The following is a 20,694-nucleotide window of genomic DNA, read 5'->3' on the forward strand; positions in this document are numbered from 1 at the left end:
TTGAGGATCATCGTGGAGGAGGAAACCCACGCAGACACGATGAGAACGTGTAAACTCCATACTGGCAGTCACCTGAGGCCGGAATCGAACCCCTGTCCCTGGCCCTGTGAGGCATCAGTGCGAACCACTGTGCCACCGTGCCGCCCACATACGTGATCCCGATAAGTTTTTACAACAATCGATGATAATTTGTACCGAGACTCGCTTTCAATTCGAGATTTTATTTTTTATTAATTGAAATTAAATGCTACCAACTGCTGTTTTGAACCTGTGTCCCCTGGGCCTGAGCCGCTGCATTATGAGTCCACTGTCCTCACCAAGCTTAACAATCCCACCCTGCTCAATGGCCACTCCTGGGGCTGTACCTGCAGGGTAAGGATATCTTGATGGTTGTACACCCTCACAGTCAGGTAAATTAAATCATAAGGATGCTGGGGTCAGTCAGACGTGCCCCAGTGAGGGTTGGCGTTGGGACGGGGTGTCACGCAAGCATGTCAATCAATGCATTACCATGGAGGTGGACATTTCTCTCCATGGGCCAAGGAGTGCTCAACGACAAGGACATATACCCACCCTCCCCAACTAGAGCTCACTGGGAGGCTGCCAGCGTCTGCATGGCAATCTCGTAGCACAGCGGAGGATCCTCCCTCCACCCCAACTGCTGACAAAGTGCCAGCAATGGCAAGAAGATACCTTTAATTGGCCACTGAATTGGCTCAAATGAGCTCCAAGTGCGTTTGTCAATTGCCAACATTCTTAATGCTGGAAAAATGGCATGGCGGCAGGTTGATAATGGGCACACCATCCATTGCCTTCCTATGCCATGTTGCCAGCATTCCCACCTCCCAGCTCAGACCGAAAAGACTCATAAAATCCAGTCACATGAGCCACCACTGCCGATTGTTTACACAGGGTAAGAGAATGAGGTGAAGATTGTCCCAGAGAGATTGTGTGAAATGTAATCAGATAAAGATACCAAAAAGATTACCGCGTTTACAAAATTTGTAATCATAATATACATTATAATACAATTATCATTCAGAAGGTGTGTATCAGTAAATAAGCCTGACATGCATCATCCATCAGTATTCAAAATTCTTATTCAGCAGAGTCTTATTGGAGTTTACAGTCTGGCAAGTACATCAGAGAAAAACATTGCACTCTACATCCCACCCTCCATTCCCCCTGCGAAGGATCACATAAGTTGGTCACTGGCAGGTAAAACTGTGCCAGGGTATCAAAAACAGCAAATCAGAAACTGGCATCAAACCAAGTCATAAACTACAAAACAGCGCTGCCAATTGTTTCAATATTAATCATGACTGCGTTTTCATAGAAAAAAAGAGGCCAATTTTAAACACGGATTGTTAACTGTGGGCCTTGGTGTTTACCAGACAAGTTCATGGTTAAGCAGAAACACCCCTAATCACACCAGGATTGGCTTCTTGTAAGCACTGTGCACATCCCAAGGAAAAAATGAGCTGGGTTTTTCACTGTACGTGTCCAAATGCTGTTGCTTGTTATGCACTATGCAATAGTTTTCATGGTCTCTGGCAGCCGTTGCTGTGGCTTCAAGTTCCAAGTTTCCTACCAGGAATCTTTCTGTGGGAGGCTTCTGAAAACCATAGTGCAGCCGTGAGATCATCTGCTCATGCTGCCGCTGCAGGCGCCTGTTCTCACTACGTAGCATCCGCAGAGCTAACATGACTAGCAGCACCAAGATGAAAGCACCCGCAATGCACACAGCTATCACGGCTGCCCGGAACCAGATCTCCTTAGCATTGGCCTCTTGCTGGTGGGCCGGGTTCCTATTCCCAGAGGTCCTCTGCTTCTTGGCTCGCCGGTCTGAAATCGGATCGAAAGATCACGTTAGCAATTTTTCGCAACGCACGTTTATTTCTAATCAATGCAGAAGCTTGACTATTCCAATGAGAGAAAAACATACACCAATTCACGGTTCTGTGCCTGTCACTATGCAGCATTAATATATGCTGCTCAATGCAAAATTCTTTAAAATCATAGGCCAGGATTTTACAGTCCCGCCACGATAAGTCCCCCGCCAGCAGACGGGTCATTTAAATTCCTGTTTACTTCGATGGGAACGTAATGTCCGGCCGCGTGGGAGGGCAGTGTGGGACACCATTTGGGTCCAACGTATCCTATCTGCTCTTGGTCTTTGGGATGAATTGCACAGCACAGGAGCAGCAAAGATATTTGCACCAAGGCAATTTAAGTGTTAAGAGTTTGTGACGTTGGTGTCTGCAGAGAAATGTGGCCTCAGCTCTGATGCCCTCACCCCACCCTCAAGAACCACACCATCATTTATTAGAGTGTCAACTATGGCTCAGTAAGTAGCATCCTTGTTTCTGAGTCAGAAAGTGCAAAGCTCATGATCCATTCGAGGGTTTGAGGACAAAATGCAAGGCTGGTAACCCAGTGCAGTGTTGGGCCAGTGCCACACTCTCAGATGTGCTGCCTTTTTGGGTGCAACATTAAACTGAGGCCCTGTCTCAGGTAGACATAAAAATCACGTGCCACAATGCTGAAGAAGAGATAGTCCTAGTGTCCTGGTCGATATTTATCCAGCATTAACATCACAAAAACGTGCTATCGGGTCATTATCATATTGCTGTTAATGGGAACTTGTTCTGCACAAATTGACTTCTGTGTCCGATGCATTATAATAGAGTCAACACACCAAAATAGTGCTCAGTTGGTTGTGAAGACCTTCAAGGTATCTGGTCGTTAGGAAAGATGCCATATAAACACAAGTCTTTTTTTCTTGATGTGTTTTCATATAAATAATGATCATTTTAGTCAGTAACATATGGAAAATGGGGTAACAGAATCACACCTCAAAACGCAGGCAGTACTTTTAGATGAACTGTCGAAGGGAGAGATTTGGCAAAGAATGAGAGAGAGAGGTGATCCATTGCTATATAAACAGCCCTTTAATGTAAATGGTATGGTTTCTAGGGCATCAAGAACAGTGGAAAGCTCTGTTGGAAAGGGTTATACCAATAGAATTGGGCTCCTAGAATGGTGAGTTGCAGGAACATCCTGCTCTATTATCTCTAAACACTCTCCAACACAATACTATCTTGAAGGATCCAGTCTAAATAAGCAAAGATTAAAGTTAATACCCCTTCACTTTGACGTTAGTTTCCTAAAGGGTGTCATGGTGGCACGGTGGTTAGCGCTGCTGACTCACAGCGCCAGAGACCCTGGTTCAATTCTGGCCTTGGGTGACTGTGCGGAGTCTGCATGTTCTCCCCATGTTTGCGTGGGTTTCCTCTGGGTGTTCCGGTGTCCTCCCACAGTCCAAAGATGTGCAGGTTAGGTGGACTGGCCATGCTAAAGAAGATTGCCCCTTAGTATCCAAGGATGTGCAGGTCAGGTGGGGTTATGGGGATCGGGCAGGGGAGTGGGCTTGGGAAGGGTGCTCTTTCGGAGGGTCGTGCAGACTCGATGGGCCGAGTGGCCTGCTTCTGCACTGTAGGGATTCTATGAATCTACGACTAATTTCTTTCTCTCATATAATGCCACCGCTGTACATCAAGCAGTGTTCGAGAGTGACATGGCACTGAGAATATGTGTGTTCTACAAAGAAATGCATTGCACGGTACATGGACACTTGGCTATGTCTGTTACTTCCACAACCAGCAGCATAGAGCTGGCAACATTTCTCAATTTAATAATAATGGGCAGAATTCTGTGGCTCCTCCAGCCGGTGAGATTTTCCTATCGCACAGAAGTTGGTGGATTTTTGAACGGCTCGCTGCATTTTTCTGGCCACGTTCCCACTGCGATGGTTGCATTAGACTCTGCCCATTCTAAACTAAAGATGCTTCAAGGATATCACTTAAGATCTAACTTTAGATGATTGAAAGGTTGGCTTAATATTCACACTAATGTGAGGCTAAAGTTGTATTGGGATATCCAAATAAGGCGATCCAATATTTGAAGACAAGGCCTGATCTCATAATGATCTTGTTAGTTACAATGGGCTGAACTTTCTAGCCCTTCCCGCCAGTGGGAACATCTGGGCCTGCCAATGGCGACACTCCATGGTAGATACCCTAGCGTTGGGATGGACGAGCCATGCAAAATTCCTTAGACGTCGACAGGACAGGAATATCATGTTAGCGGCCAATGGCGAGCTGCCTCCATGACTGGAAAACATACCTTTGGGGGGGGGGAATGGGAAATCCCGCCAATTTTATGTTTTTGCATCACTGTGAGAACAAGCAATTTGACAGCCATGTAAAATGTGTCATATGTGTCAGCCCTGTCAACTCAACATTTACTATGATTAATTCTTCAGAAGGATTCAACGAATGAAATCTACGATGTCATGTGAGAGTACTTTAAGAAAAGGGTGTTTATAAATGGGTGTGCATATAAGTATCTGTAGTGAGAGTACCTTTAAGAAATGGGAGTTTATAAATGGGTGTGCATATAAGTATCTGTAGTGAGAATACCTTTAAGAAATGGGTGTTTACTACTGCAGTGATGCCAGAGAGTGGGTGGAGCTGGGCTGTCTGTCAGCTTTTTACTTTCGTTTTTGAGCAGGCTGCAGGGTGTGTTTTAGTTTCATTTTCAGAGCTGGATAGCGGCAGCCACAGCCAGAAGGTGTATGAATCTCTCTCTGTAATCTAAAGAGTGTAAATCGATCCTGGTGATTTAAAAGTAATAACAGTAGTGACTTTAACCTGAGGTGCTTCTCGTAAAAGGTGATTTAAGTCATATGGATGTTAAAAGGAAAGCTTAAAGGATTACTTAGTGTTGTATTCTTTGGGGGTTGTATTTGAATTAATGGTTGCTAAGATGTTCACTGTCTGTTTTAAAAAGGTTAACTTGAGTTCCAAGAATAAACATTGTTTTGCTTTAAAAAATACTTTTCCATTTCTGCTGTACCACACCTGTAGAGTGAGCCGTGTGCTCCACATACTACAATCTATTAAAAGTTGTGGGTCAGGTGAACTCCATGATACACTTTGGGGTTCTCTAAACCCTGGCCTATAACAACTATCACAGTTTATACTTAATGTGTATGAGAAGTCAAATGAAGATGTTGTGTCTCTTGAAAAGCCCTTGAACAATATTCAAATAATACTTGTGTCTTCAGTGTCTGTACTCCAATCCAACAATAGGGAGAGAGCTGTCATTATAGAGACTCCCTAATTTTCATACCTTTTATTTTAAATTGTTTCAAGTTTCTGGCTTCACTATTTAATTGCCCATTCCACGTGTCGATCGCTCTCCCTGTGTTGAAAAATGCTTGACATCAGTCTTAAATTTCTGTTTCACCAGTTTGAGCAGGTCTTGGGTAGGGTAGCCGACCCTCCAGGTTTGACCTGGAGTTGAAGATTGATCCCCAGGACACTGCTGTGCACAATCTTGGCGAAAAATCATCATTTTTTTGTCACATTCTTTGAACATTTCTCGTTGCCGGGTATATTCCAAATGGAAGAAAGGTTTGTTTGGCTGATAGTCAAGCATCGTCCAATTAGAGTCATAGAGTCATAGATGTTTATAGCATGGAAAGAGGCCCACCGGCCCAGCTGATCAATGCCGCCCAGTTTCTATCACTAAGCTAGTCCCACTTGCCTGCATTTAACCCATATCCCTCTATACCCTGCCCATGTAACTGTCTAACTGCTTTTTAAAGGACAAAATTGCGCCCGCCTCTACCACTGCCTCTGGCAGCCCGTTCCAGATGCTCACAACCTCTGTGGGAAGAAATTTCCCCTCTGGTCTCTTTTGTATCTCTCTCCTCTCATCTTAAACCTGTGCCCTCTAGTTCTAGACAACCTCGACCTTTGGGAAAAGAAGTCGACTATCTACCTTATCGATGTTCCTCATTATTTTATAGACCTCTATAAGTTCACCCCTAAGCCTCCTACGCTCCAGGGAAAAAGTCCCAGCCTTTCCAGCTTCTCCTTATAACTCAGACCATCAAGTCCTGGTAGCATCCATATAAATATCTTCTTCACTCTTTCTAGTTTAACAATATCCTTCCTATAATAGGGTGATCAGAACTGAACACAGTATTCCATGTGTAGTCTTACCAAAGTCTTGTACAACTTCAACAAGACGTCCTGACTCCTATATTCAATATTCTGACCAATAAAACTTAGCATGCTGAATGCCTTCTTCACCACCCTGTCCACCTGCGACTCCACCTTCAAGGAGCTATGAACGTTTATTCCTAGATCTCTTTGTTCTGTAACTGTCCCCAACGCCCTACCATTAACTGTGTGGGTCCTGTCCTGATTTGATCTACCAAAATGCATCACCTCACATTTATCCAAATTAAATTGCATCTACCATTCATCGGCCCACTGGTCCAATTGGTCAAGATCCTGTTGCAATCTTACATAACCTTCTTCACTATCCACTATGCCACCAATCTTGGTGTCATCGGCAAACTTACTAACCATGCCTCCTACATTCTCATCCAAATCATTAATATATATAACAAATAACAGTGGACTCAGCACCGATCCCTGAGGCACACCGCTGGTCACAGGCCTCCAGTTTGAAAAAAAAACCTTCACAACCACACTTTGGCTTCAGTCGCCAAGCCAATTTTGTATCCAATTGGCTATCTCGTCCTGGATTCTGTGAGATTTAACCTTTTGCAACAACCTACCAAAAAATTGGACTTTTTACTTTCCAATTGGTGTTGGAAGGCAGTGCAATACAAGGATGAATGGATTGGCCGACTAATGGCTGGAGCGTGGGGGCAAGTCATATGGTGAAACATCCAGGAATAAATTTAGTCATGGTTGGCAACCCTAATCCTCAAACAAAACTTTATGGTGCTAATGGGGGTCTTGGCTGCTGGCTAGAGAGCTGGTGACAGCCTCTCATTGCCTCTTTTCTGGAAGAGCTGCCACATCTTGGCCATTCAGGCACTTGGCAGATCAACTGCGGGCTTCCCCCAGAATCAAGGAGTAATGCCCACCAAAAGCTGCCAGAGTTCAGGCGCTCTATTGAATGGCAACACCAACGGGGAGACCGTGCCTCCTGCCAGTATGAGACCCACACGAGGTCCAGGATCGGTGCAGGATCCAGGCCACAGGTGAACTATGGAAGTGGGTCGCAGAGTGGGAGACAGAGGGGAGGGATGGTGGGTGGAGGCAAGGATTTGACAGGAAGGGCTGGGGGGGGGGCTTTTGACCGGCTCTCCTTTCCAATGTCTGGTCCCTTTATCAGGCATTGTGCACCTTTGAACAAGGTACCTGACCCCCAACTCCCCCCCCGCCCCCCACATCTTCCCCCATACACACACAGTAGCTCACAAGCAACCCTGCACAGGTTTGTTTGCCATACTCTCCTGGGGCGAATCCACCACTTGCCATTGCCGGGTTAATACCAGTGGTGCCAGGATGAGGACCTTAAGTGGACATTAATTGGCCACTTAATGGGCTTCAATTGGAAACAAGGCAAGAAGCCGGTTCTCGAGCTTCACCACCACAGACCTAATCCGAGTGCAGATGCGAAGGCCGTGTGGTCCTCACCTGCCACATAAATCCGCCCCCCCCCCCCCATCTGCCACCAAACTAGCCACAGGGGAGCGAACAACATTCAGCTCTTACTCTAATTGGGTGATTGAATTGTAAGTAATGTTCTGAAGTTAACTATTCTATTTGCGATCTTTATGAGGTACACTGTCATTTCACCACCTCCACTTGAGGTTGAAGAATCCGACTCTCTCCAACTTTTCCTCATGACCCAGCCCATTGACAATCACACATCTCTGCTCTGCACTGCTCCCCCAAGGCTTGAAAATTTCACCTTTGTGTCTCACTGGCTAAAATTAGACACTGCACTCTGGCCAGGTCAATGTGCATCCTCCAAGCTGGAGGGATACTACAAGCCGAACCTTTAAACAGCAATGCACCCAGGTCAGTGGAAGCTGACTGGTTACGTTGGATTCGTTCAAATCAAATAGGGTCCCTGAGGATGATTACTCAAAACACTTTCTATTCACGGAGAAAGTTGATGTTGTGGAACTCCTGTCCTGGATCCCTAAATCATGCATCCTGTGAATCTGTACTAAAATGGTACATGTTTTAAACACCAAAATGATGAATCATGAAGTTACTGTCAAAATATTTATTATTTCATGAGCTATTGACATGACTAATTTTTCTGCTAAGAACAGTATTTAGACTGCTTCTGATCAGGGAATTTGTATTTTCCTTATATTTGGGAGGCATTCCCTTTATGGTTTATGTGTAAACAATTATTTTCCCACCAGTTCACATTGCAATGTTCCATTAAAAGAGTAGCATCTTCGCTATAAAATTTCTTAATAATCAGACACACTTATAAACAGGCACCGAGCAGGCGGGGCAAGGGGTCAACTTATACTTGTGCAACATCACTTAACTCATTCTCTGCTTCATAAGCTTTCTCCTGCCAACATGCTACCAAAATCCAGTCATTAGAGCTGATTGACAGGGCTCAACATAGAAAGTATTCAGCACCAGAAAAGGCCATTAAATACAACATAGGACTGTCATTTCTCAATAAATCAACTCCATTTGTGTTTCTCACATCACATCCCTCGATTCCTACTTTCTCCGAAGACACATGCCATTGTCTCATGAGGACATTTATTCTTCAGTGGCTTTGCCATGGTATTTTTCAGAGAAACCTTACATTTGGGTGAAAAGGTTCCGTCGGCACTTATCCTCCTAATTTTTAAAACCGTGTCTCCTAGTCTTTGGACTCTTCATCACAGTCATCACAATTTGCTTGAATCATTGCAATTGAGTTATGGGCCTGGATTTCACAGCCCCTTCCCGCCCGATGGGATATTATGGTCCCTCTGATCTGAATAGAGTTTTAAGCGGCTCGCTGCATCATCCAGGGGAGAGATGCTGTACCAGGGTCATACAGTCCTGGCCATAAAGTTTATAAAATCTAAATTTCCAGGTTAACTAAAAGTTTCCTGGTTCCCAAGGTAAACAGGGGTTGTTAGTCTGGTCTACAGGAGAGATTTTTCTCAATTTTATTTGAGTACATGTGCATATCTCCAAGTTAGTGCAGAGTTGTGTGACATACTGCCCATTGCAGTTTAACTGGAGACTTCCATCCAGTGCTGTATTGTAAGTTAGATTCTTTTTCACATCATTGCTGAGAGTGACAGGCAGGGAGGTGTGAATCTTTTAATTCAAGTCTACAGTGATGATAGGCCTGAATGAGGGAAACTTAATAGTGCTTAGCGAAATGCGTGCTTCCATCGAATGACCCAAGTGCTACACAGTGGAACTAACAATGAAGAACCCAAATTTGATCCCTAGCTGCAAAATTGGTCAATCCCTGCCTCAGTAGCAAATGGGGATGTTACAGTTGACCTTCTTTATAAGTTCCAGGGAGGAAAAATGAGGCTAAATTCTTGCCCTTGATCTCTTGGAAGTGTTTGTGGGCATTGGATCAGGACACGATTGAGCTTGGCTGTGAATCCTTTTTCCCCCGCCCTCCAGTCAACTTGCCTGCCAATATGAATTTTGCAGACTCACAAATTAAGACTGCCTTTTCAGGCAATGAACCAGGGACCAGATGGCTGCCAGCACTCAGTGAACCAAACCACAAGAGTCCCACCCTCACAAGAGAAAGTTATGGAAGAAAATACCAAGGAGCTTGCAAACTGTGGAGCAGATTGTGAGGAAATGTGGAGGGTGGAGTTCTCTGAAAATGGTGGGAACAAATTCCTGCTTTGTTCCAGCTGGCAGTGTGGCTGGCCTATTCGCCCCAGGACCTACTTGCTCACAGTCAAAACATCCATTTGTGTCAGACGATAAGCCCTTCTAAATGCAAATCAAAGTTTAACAACATTTCAAACAGTTTGTCCCCTGCATGCTCCTGCAGAGCTGGATGTTCATTTTCCATTGGGGGCAACAGGAGAACCCTATGCTCATGAGGCCTAGCCCTCAAAATAGACGGGTCCTTCCGTCACTGCGATACCTTCGCTGCTTTCCTCCCTCAGCCTGGGCTTCGGGGTCCTGGGGGTGGGGGGGGGGGGGGGCGTGGGGCGATCTGGCCCCGGGGGGTGCCCCGCGGTGGCCTGGCCCGCGATCGGGGCCCACCGATCCGCGGGCGGGCCTGTGTCGTGGGGGCACTCTTTTCCTTGGGAGACATCCCAAATGTCTCGCCTTTGGTTCTTTGTTCACCTTCCCACAGTACTGAATCACTCTTATTAAAGTCACAGATGTCATCCTTTGTAACTCTGATTGCAACAGAGGTAAACTATCCCTCCTCATCATTAACCTGTCTGTAGGTTTCAATCTGGTTAACCACACCAGACTCCTCCGGTTAAGGCCTCACCATCAGTATCTAAATATGAATGCTCTCATTTGACTCCACTCTTGTCTATCCAACCATAGAGTATCAACTGCAATGGTTTTGCTTCCTGCTCCTGCACCATTACTTCTGGCAGCTGTAGACATCTGGGATGGCCACTTACAACCAGGAATAGAGAAGGTCGCAAAGCATAGCGGGAAAAATGGACAAAGCGAGATTCAGGCAGGCTCAGAGCCTGAATGCATGTTTGCGAGTGAGGAATCCAGACGGTATCGAAACCCCCAACTGATTAGCATTTGATGGCTCATCTCCGCCAGCCAAAGGACTGAGACTTGAGCGACCGATACAACCCAAGATTTCGGTGCCACTCCCTGTACTCGGGAAGCATAAACAACAGGGTCAATGACCGCTTAGGACACGCCCGGCCATGAAGGCACCCGCCCCTTTATTGGTTCGAATCGAACGCAATGATCAGGAATCACCCAATTAGTGGGGTCCAAACTGAAGGACCACCCAAAAGAGCGCAAGAACCCCCAAGAATAAAAAGAGAATCCACCATGTGTTCGGCCTCTCTTGGACCTGGCGCTCCGGCAACGTCCATCTCCAATCGCAGCGCCACCAGAAGCAAGTTCAAGTTCAACGCCCGCTACCAGACGGATGAGCCTAGCTGAGCAACAGTTACTCCTTCGAACCCGAGAGATCCAGAATCGAACAACGGCCACTGTTCCTCTGACCTAAGCCGGGTGCCTGAAGTTAAGTACAGGTTGTTATAGTTGATAGGTGCAGTTTAACTAGTAGTGTTTATGTTGCATGATTAATTGTGACTAAATAAAGTACCCTTGATCTTGAACTAACTAACTGGTGTTTGGCTCTTTGATCGATATCCGGTTGAACCTTGTGGTGGTATCATTTGATACCTGGCGACTCTGAGCAATATAGTATAGACATCTAAAGGAAGGAGGGCAACCTCACTGACTGCCATATTTACAGTAAGTAAAAAAGGCAACACAGCCCACAAGGATCGACCCTTGGCCCCTTCCTATTTCCCATGTACATTCTGCCCATCATCTCGAAACACATTGTCGATTTTCGATTTTCAAGTGATGACACACAGCTCTTTTTCACCACCACCTCTCTCAAATTATCAAACTGTTATCTGACATCCAGTGCTGGATGAGCTGAAATTTCCTCCAATTAAATTTTGGCAAGACGAAAATCATCTTCGCTCTTCTCTTCGGTCCCCGCGAGAGGTACTCAGGTCCCTAGCCACGGATTCCATCCCCTCCCTAGCAGCTGTCTGAAGCTGAACTGTTCGCAACCTTGGTGTGCTGTGTGACCTCAAGTTGAGCTTCAGACCACAAGTGGTAGCCGATTTTCACCTTTATAAGATTGCATGAATCCATCTTTGCCTCAGCTGCTGAAACGTCGTTCATGCCTTTGTTACTTTTAATTTTGACTATTTCAACGTATTCCAACCTCCCACATTCTACCCCCTGTGAACTTAAGGTCAGCTAAAACTCTATTGCCCATGTTCTTATTTGCACCAAGTCCTGTTCACTCATCAATCACTGAACTTACTGACATCCAATGGCTCTGGTTTACCTAACACCTCAGTTTTAAAATTCTCATCCTCATTTTCTTTTTTTTTTAATTTTAGTGTACCCAATTATTGTTTACCAATTAAGGGGCAATTTACCATGGTCAATCCACCTAGCCCGCACATCTTTGGGTTGTGGGGGTGAAACCAACGCAAACATGGGGAGAACATGCAAACTCCACACGGACAATGACCCAGAGCCGGGATTGAACCTGGGACCTCGGTGCCCTGAGGCTGCAGGGCTGCCCTCTCATCCTCATTTTCAAATTCCTCCATTGCTTCCTACCATCCTATCTTTGTAATCTTCTCCAGCCCCATAATCCTCTGTGATATCGATGCTCCTCCAATTCTGGCCTTTTGAGCATCTCCAATTTTAATTGTTCTGTCATTGGTGGCCGTGCCTTCAGCCACCTGGGTGCTAATCATAGAATCGCTACAGTGCAGAAGGAGGCCATTTGGCCAATCCAGTCTGCACCAACCCTCTGAAAGGGCACCTTACTTAGGCCTAATCCTCCGCCCCATCCCCGTAACCCCACCTAACCTTTGGACACAAAGGGGCAATTTATCATGGCCAATCCTCATAACTTGCACATCTTTGGACTGTGGAAGGAAACCGGAGCACCCGAAGGAAACCCACGCAGAAAGGAGAACGGGCAAACTCCACACAGTCACCAAAGGCTGAAATTGAACCCGGGTCCCTGGCACTGTGAGGCAGCAGTGCTAACCACTGTGCCGCCCCAAGCACCAAAATTCTCAGCTAAACCTCTCTACCTTTCTCTCCTCTCTAAGTTGTTCCTTAAAACATAGCTCTTTGACCAAGCTTTTGACCTTAAGCCTTAATAACACCATAAGACTTTATGGCACTCTGAAGTGACTTGAAGCATTGTATTATGTTAAAGACCTTACAAATTGTTTTTTGCTGTTGTCAGGACTACCAGACAGCTGGTCGTTGCAATACATCAGGTAGGCACTCAAAGCCTGTTCCCAGTCATAATCTATCCCGGGTTTTTGTAAAACCATTCCATGTTATTTTTATCTCCCTTTCTCTTTCTCCTTTTTTATGTCTCCCTGCGACAAGGGCCGCTGAGAGGGATGGTGAAAATTAAGACTATCATAAAAGTCTCTATCGCTGCTATTTGTGGCAGACATTTGGTGGCCTAAGGTGACTGGGCCTCCAATTGTTGTTCCCTCTTTCCTTTTGTAAGTGTCTCACTTCTATTCAGCCCTTGCCCCAAATACAGTGTAGCCAAGGTTCAGGAACTCACTATGAGAGAACCAGAGCTTCATCACACAGTAATACCATTCTGTTCTGCATATCAGAGCATCAATGAGTTTTAACACAGAAACATTCTTGGTATTCTGAAATACAATCCGGCGCACCATCACTTCCATACGAGACAGGGGAGTCAACTGGAAGACGCAGCCTCTCGCATGTTCACCTCAAGTCCATAGCTTTAGGCCATAGTTATCAAACATGGAGGCAGTTGATCCACAATCTGAACCTCCATGAAGGAGGTTCAGTCCAGTGACTGCACAATTTAAATAAGTCAAGTTCTACTTTAAGAAGCAGAACCATTGGTTAAAAATATTTCTGTAACAGTTAAAGGCCTTTTAAACAGAAGGCGGATCAGAGTGAAGTAATTAAAGCCATATAATTGGTTCACTATGGCCTATAAATCAGTGGTTTCTAACTGCTACAGTTTAAGCTGATGGTTAACATTCAAATTGCAGCTATTCATTACTTTAAACAGACTCCGTTTGTAAAGATTTATATTTGTAAAATCGTGTTCCTTCAGAAAAACTACATAAAGCTTAGTATTTAAAAATGACAGGATGTTTGTGTTCAATATCAATGACCCATCTTCAGACAATTACAGTTTGCAACACATTAACCCTCTCCTCGCTGAATCAGCTCTGCTAGTCTTTTGGAACCCAAAGATGTTTAAGATTATAGATGTTAGTCTTTACAGATTTTATATAAATTTGAAAATTGGAATGTTGCACACACATGTGAAACATTCATATAGATGTACATAAATTGCACGTACACGCACACATGCATGCATATACACACTCTGACAAGAAAGTCTTGCATGTTCTTCCTGCATCCTCTCAGAGTTGAACTCAAGGTCCATCACACTGACTTCTATTCTGTGGCTGTGCATGTGCTACACCACCAGTATCTTCAGAGCAAAAGAAACAATTGGCAAGTTTGAAGTGGGATTGTGGGCTGCGGCTGCTATCGGCTCACATTCTGTCTGCTCCCCACACACAAAGGGCTCCGCTTGACTTTATTACACTCAGCAGTCGGATCAACATCCAGTTATCATCACTTTTCTATTGGTGTTCAGTTGAATGACGGGACACCTGCACAAAATGTTGGTTTACTGGAGAGATTCCTCATGTCAGAGCTCAAGGCCGAGGGCTTGAGATTTGATTACTGCTATCAGCTGCCACCAGCCGCTGGTATATTTCATATTATAGAGAAATTAGTCTTTTTCTTATTGATTCTGTTTCAAGAGTGATAGTTTCAGGTGGCTTTGTTTGTATAGTGAAATGTACCTTCTCCTATCTTCGGGTATAGAGGTAGGAGCAGAGGGATATAGGAGCAGGAGTCGGTCATTCAGTCCATCATGCCTGGTTCTCCATTCAAACTACCACTACACTATTTTTTCTCCATGTCCCTTGATGTCATTCGTCACTGGAAATCTGTTGATTTCAGTCTCGAACATGCTCAATGATTGAAGTTCCAAAGATTCGCCAACCTCTGAGTGAAGAAATCACATCTCATCTCAGTCCTAAATGGCCTGCCCTTATTCTACTGCCCTTATTCTAAGACAATGTCCTCTGATTCTAGGTTCACCAGTCCAAGGATACATCTTGGGCGGGATTCTCGGTAGCCCGACACCGAAATTGGGAACGGCAATTGGGAGGAGAATGGCTCCTGATGCCAGGTCGTGATGCCCCGCCCTCTCCAAATCGGTGTCATCGGGACACACGCCGCGCGCAGTCGCAACTCCATTGGTATGTCATTAGCCGGTCCACCCGCCTCCCATGCTTCACCTCCCATGGGCCGAGTTTCCGACTGCGCGGGCCATGTGTGGTCCCAGCGGTTGCGAGCCTGGCATACCGGCTGCGGAGAGAGTGGGTGGGCATGCGGAGTGTCCAGTGCCACCACACTCGGCGTAGATCCATGCCACTGGCCAGGGGGCTTCTGCAAGAGCTGGGGAGAGGGATGGGGGTGGCCAGGAAGTGGGCTGTGGGGTCAGGGTGGGCAGGTACATGGTCCAGCATGGCTGCCGCCATCCTTTCTGGTGCGACCGGTGCGTGTCAATCCTGCGCATGCTCCCAGCGGTCGGGAGCCTGGTGTGTCGGCTGCGGAGAGTGAGGGATGATGTGCGGAGAGTGTCCAGCGCCACACGGGACCCGCCAATTCTCCAACCATTCTGCGTGTTTCACGCAGCGCCGGTGCTAGCACTTCACCGGTCGCGGAATTGGTGAGGGTTCCGCGCCGATTTTCCCACCGTGAAACGCCACGGACTCTCCCTTGGTGTCGGCACTTAGCCTCAGGATCTATCCTGTGACACCGTCAGGATTTTGTAAGTTTCAATGAGATGACCTCTCATTCGTCCAGCCACAGCCCATAATCTAGTTTCAAACCTCCCATTTCTAAAGAAGACAGGTTTGGTTCTTCAGTCTCTCCACAACCTCCATAGCACTCCCTCTCTGGTAAGTACACCTTTCCTTAGATAAGGAGCCAAAATTGCATACAATGCTTCAGGTGCAGTCTCACCAAGGCTCTGTACAATTGCAGCAAGACATCCTTACTCCTGTACTCAAATCCCCTGGTGATGAAGGCTAACACACCATTTGCACTGAAAGATTTTGACTTTGGGCAATAACACAAAATGGCAATATCGATCCATCGGTTTGTTATGTATCTCTCTCAACTAAATCCAATAGAAATGAAAATCAGAAAATAGCATTGCCAAACCCCTCAGGATTGACGTGGTGTCTTCAGGTATTAGGGATTATTCTCCAGACCCATGCTGCGAAGAACTCAGAAAAATCTCATGGTCATTGTGCTTTCTTTGATTATTTCTGTCTAATACCAACAGCGAAGAATCATCAAATTGGGCAACAAGGAGTCTTTTTGCTTTCTGATTGGCCATTGGAAAGCAGGGCACTGCAAGGACGGGCATGTTGGGCAACTAACGGTGGGAGTGGGAGTAATGGGGGGATAGTTGGCGGAAGGAGGTCCTGAGATGCAACCTTTAGGAACGTTCTCAACCTGTGTCAGCATTCCTGTCGGGAAGCTATACATTTCAGGCGGCTGAATCAAAATTGCCCGTTTGGTAAAGCAGGGATTCCAGGGAAGGAGGTTCAGAAGGGTGAAGCAAGGTAAAGGATAAGCCACTATTACAGGGATGGAGAGATTGAGGAAGCAGAGGTATTGATGCACTAAAAAATATATGCACAAATGTTTTGGAGTGGAGAGCATCATGAAGACAGGGAGAAACTTGGAGACAAAAAGCTTTGAAGTTAAGGACTAAAATCTTAAAGTCGCTGCTCTGTGTTTCGAGGGGCCTGTGAAAGTTGTTGAGAAAAGGGGCGATGAGGAAGAGGGGAGGAGATGAGGACAGGCTGGTGACTGCGGAGTCAAGTCACAGTACTCTGGATGACTTGTATTTCATGAATGGCAGAATGTAATCAATTAAGTCAGGCTTCTGATGATGCATTACATATGATTTTCCAGTATTTTCTGCTTCTGTAAACAATTCTTACTAATAATTTGCAAAATATTCCAATGCGTAATAATCTGAAAAGAAAGATTCTGCACAAGACCCAACTTCCCTGCTTGTTTGTAATGTAAACCAGCCCTGTGCTGACTCAAATTCCCTAAAGTCCACTGTGGGGGCATCACATAGAGGTAACATTTCCACATATGGCTCACTACATTGAGATATAATATCCTCATTCTGACAGGAACATCATAGCATTTTATAGAGGAGGAGGGAAGGAAAAAAGGAGTTTGAAAACAAGCCAGTAAAGATTTTGGCAAATTTCCTTTAATTGCCTTCTTCCCCTTACATTGCTAACTATTGCTTCCAATTTTGTTATGAATGCTCCTCATTTGACATCTTTACCCTGTGTAATACTTTTTACCAGCTAGTAACATGTCTCCATTTCCAGCTTTTTATTTATTTACTTTTCTACTTTCTCTTGGGTGCGGAGGCACTCAAGTCAATATTTGGGTTGGCTCATTTTTATTTCCATGTCAGAATTTGACAACTAAATATCCTCTCGTTGTCCACTGAACCCAATGGTTCTCAAGTGGCAGTACGGATGCTCCAAAATTTGTATAAATTAAAAGTATGTGGTGTTTGTGTCACACAAGTAACTGACAAGATGTCCACCTCAGAGCTTCAGAATCTTGCCCTTCCTCAGGGTGATGGGCAACCATGGGTTGCCATGGCTTTCAGCAGTGAGTCTCACATTTACTTCCAGTGGGAGGGGAGGTGGGAGCTACCTGCCCACCTTGATACTTGGGTACATTCAAATTAAAATCATGGGCTGGAATCTTGTGAAGGAGATGAGGGACTTGGCTGCTGGATGGTGAACCAGCGAGAAATCCAAAGCTGCCACCTCTTCTCAGGAAAGGCCTGCCACATCCTGTGCCATTCAGGCACTTGCCAGGTCAGCGGCCAACCTTCCCTCGGGATCAAGAACCCTGAGGACAGAGGTCCCCACTGCTGAGGGCTGTACTCAACAGTGCCATGGGGGAGGTGGTGGCTGCTGCCGATACAACACCCACCCAAGGCATCAAATCGAAAAGGGACCCAGGCATAGTTAAGTGATAATAATAATAATCACTTATTGTCACAAGTAGGCTTCAAGGAACTTACTGTGAGACGCCCCTAGTCGCCATATTCCGGCGCCTGTTCGGGGAGGCCGGTACTGGAATTGAACCCGTGCTGTTGGCCTTGTTCTGCATTACAAGCCAGCTGTTTAACCCACTGTGCTAAACCAGCCCCAGGATGGCACGCAGGGGTGAGAGTCACAGTGGTGATTTGGGTTGGACGCAAGGGCATTTCAGTGGCCTTCAGCAGGCCCCCTTCTTGAACCTGCCTCTGCTCAATCAGGCATTGATTGTCTTTGAACAAGGGACACTTCCCCACCTACCCCCACCCCTGGAAAATTGCAAGAAAAGCATTCACGGGTTTGTCTGCCATCCCTCCCTCCCCCGCCCCCTTCCAAACCCCTCCCATCACTGGGCCAGCAGCTCCGGCAGGATGAAGGTACTGATATCCCACATGAGGGTCTCAATTGGCAGCGGGGTGGGAAGAAATTCCCAACATGGACATAATTGGGGTGGAGCGGAAAAGTGGCCGAGGTCCCTACCTGCCATAGAATCATAGAATCAACAGTGCAGAAGGCGGCCATTCCGCCCATCGAGTCTGCACCGGCCCTTGGAAAGAGCATCCCATTTAAGTCCACATTTCCAACCTATCCCCGTAACCCCGCCTAATCTTTTTGTTTGGACATAAAGAGCAATTTTAGCATGGCCAATCCGCCTAACCTGCACATCTTTGGACTGTGGGAGGAAACCGGAGCATCCGGAGGAAACCCACGCAGACACGGGGAGAACGTGCAGACTCCGCACAGACAGTGACCAAGCCGGGAGTCGAAACTGGGACCCTGGAACTGTGAAGCAACTGTGCTAACTACTGTGCTACCGTGCCGCCCACTGCTACCATGCTGCCCACTGTGACCGTGCTGCCATCTTCCTGCCTGATTAAATGCCCACCCCCGTCACGAAACCCGTCACGGGGGTGGGCACAAGATTCTGCCCAAGCAGAGAACAAATAGCATTCTAATGTCATCTGGCCCATTTAGTACATCCAGGGTTTTCTATTCATAGTAATGCCTTGGTGATTTAATTCTTGTAATCATCGAAAAATTCTCAATCTACTTAAATATTCTATATGCTGAAATCATGTGAATTCCTAGCAGGATTAAATTACACTGAGGAATTGGACTGGGTTTGCTCAGGTTTATATTCCTGAGAAGATCACATTCTGTTGAGTGCTCGGATAGAATTGGGGGAGTAGGGTGGAAACAGAATGGTGGCAGAGATGGAATTTGTAGGTTATGGGGAATTTGCAGAAGTTGAACAACTAAAGAGGGCAAGACTGGTGTTGATACTAATTTGGCCAATATCAGTCTTTATTGGATGAGGTCTGTGAACTGATTGTCTAATGGCAGATATATCCAATCATCACCCACATTAAAGCAGTTCTGTTAATATGCACTAGAATGTTAGTGGAATCACACTTATTCTTTATCTCGGGTTTGTCTCGTTGCTGTGCACATCAGCGAAATAGTCCTCAAACTGCTACTCAAAATTTCCTGTTTCCTTGAATGTACTATTAAAATACTCATTACAATCCCCACTTTGATATTGAGTATTACATTTCAAATGAGGGTTCGTGACAATTAATCCGTTAGAAAAGGGATGATTCAATGAAAAAAGTTTGTAAACCATTGATATAAACAAGATGAAAAGTCAATGTACTATTACAGGGATTTACCCAGTTTGTGATTCGTTAGTGTAAACAGGACATATTAATGTTACTCAGCTTGGCATCGAGAGCATCTGAATTTTTTTTATAAATTTAGAGTACCCAATTATTTTTTTTCCAATTAAGGGAGAATTTAGCGTGTCCAATCCACCTACCCTGCACATCTTTGGGTTGTGGGGGTGAGATCCACGCAGACACGGGGAGAATGTGCAAATTCCACACAGACAGTGACCTGGGGCCGGGATCAAACCCAGGTTCTCAGCGCCATGAGACAGCAGTGCTAGCCACTGCACCACCGAGGACATCTAAACTAATGACTCATGGCACCAATGGGAACTGGTTGGGGCACTGGATGGTGAAGATGCTCATTGCTTCTCATGGAAGCTGTTCAGCAATGGGTGCTCTGAATTAATCCTGTTGATTTCCTAAAGTGGAGACAAAGAACTGGCAGAAATGATTGTGCAAGTTATGCAGTTTATCAAAGGTTGCAATCGCAATCTGTGTTTTCTAACTATTAGCCACGACTCTTGTGCACTCTTGCTTCCACATCAGAAGCTTGTAGATTCAGGTCCTACACCAGGGCCTTGAGCGAAAAACTCAAGTGGGTGCTCCAGTCCAGTAGTGAGGGAGTGCTACAGTGTTGGAGGTACGAACTTCAGATGAGCCATTAAATCGTCGCCCCATCTGAGCTCTGAGCCAGGTTAAAGTTTTTATGTTGCTATTTCAATGCACAGTATGAAGATTATCCTGATATGCTCACCAATATTAATTCTTCAACCAAGGTCACTAAACAAACTATCTGGTCATTGTCACATTTCTGTTTGTGGCTCCTTGTGTGCAAACCGCCTGCCAAGTTTCTTACATAACAAGAGTGCCTACCTTTAAAAAAATCATTACTTGGCTATAATTCACTTCAGGTTGTCCTGAGGTAATGAATAATAATAATAATAATAATCGCTTATTGTCACAAGTAGGCTTCAATGAGGTTACTGTGAAAAGCCCCTAGTCGCTACATTCCGGCGCCTGTTCGGGGAGGCCAGTACGGGAATTGAATCCGCACTACTGGTCTTGTTCTGCATTACAAGCCAGCTATTTAGCCCACTGTGCTAAACCAGCCCTAAAAACACTAAAAGAAATGCAATTCGTCTTCATTCCGGGTTTAGACCATCTCCTGATTAGGGAAAGGTCCATACAGCT

General features: G+C 45.6%; 1 protein-coding gene across 1 annotated transcript in view; it reads right to left on the bottom strand.

Moving 5' to 3' along the window:
- Positions 1–201: 201 nt before the first annotated feature.
- Positions 202–20,694, bottom strand: part of LOC140398423 (BMP and activin membrane-bound inhibitor homolog) — a 49,596-nt gene continuing 29,103 nt past the window's right edge. Inside the window, exon 3 of the mRNA XM_072487094.1 lies at positions 202–1,845. Within this exon, the coding sequence (XP_072343195.1) occupies positions 1,427–1,845 (419 nt within the window). The 3' untranslated portion in view covers positions 202–1,426. The remainder of the gene's footprint in view (positions 1,846–20,694) is intronic.

This window comes from Scyliorhinus torazame, chromosome 21 (genome assembly GCF_047496885.1).
Source record: "Scyliorhinus torazame isolate Kashiwa2021f chromosome 21, sScyTor2.1, whole genome shotgun sequence".
NCBI classification, from domain to species: Eukaryota; Metazoa; Chordata; class Chondrichthyes; order Carcharhiniformes; family Scyliorhinidae; genus Scyliorhinus; species Scyliorhinus torazame.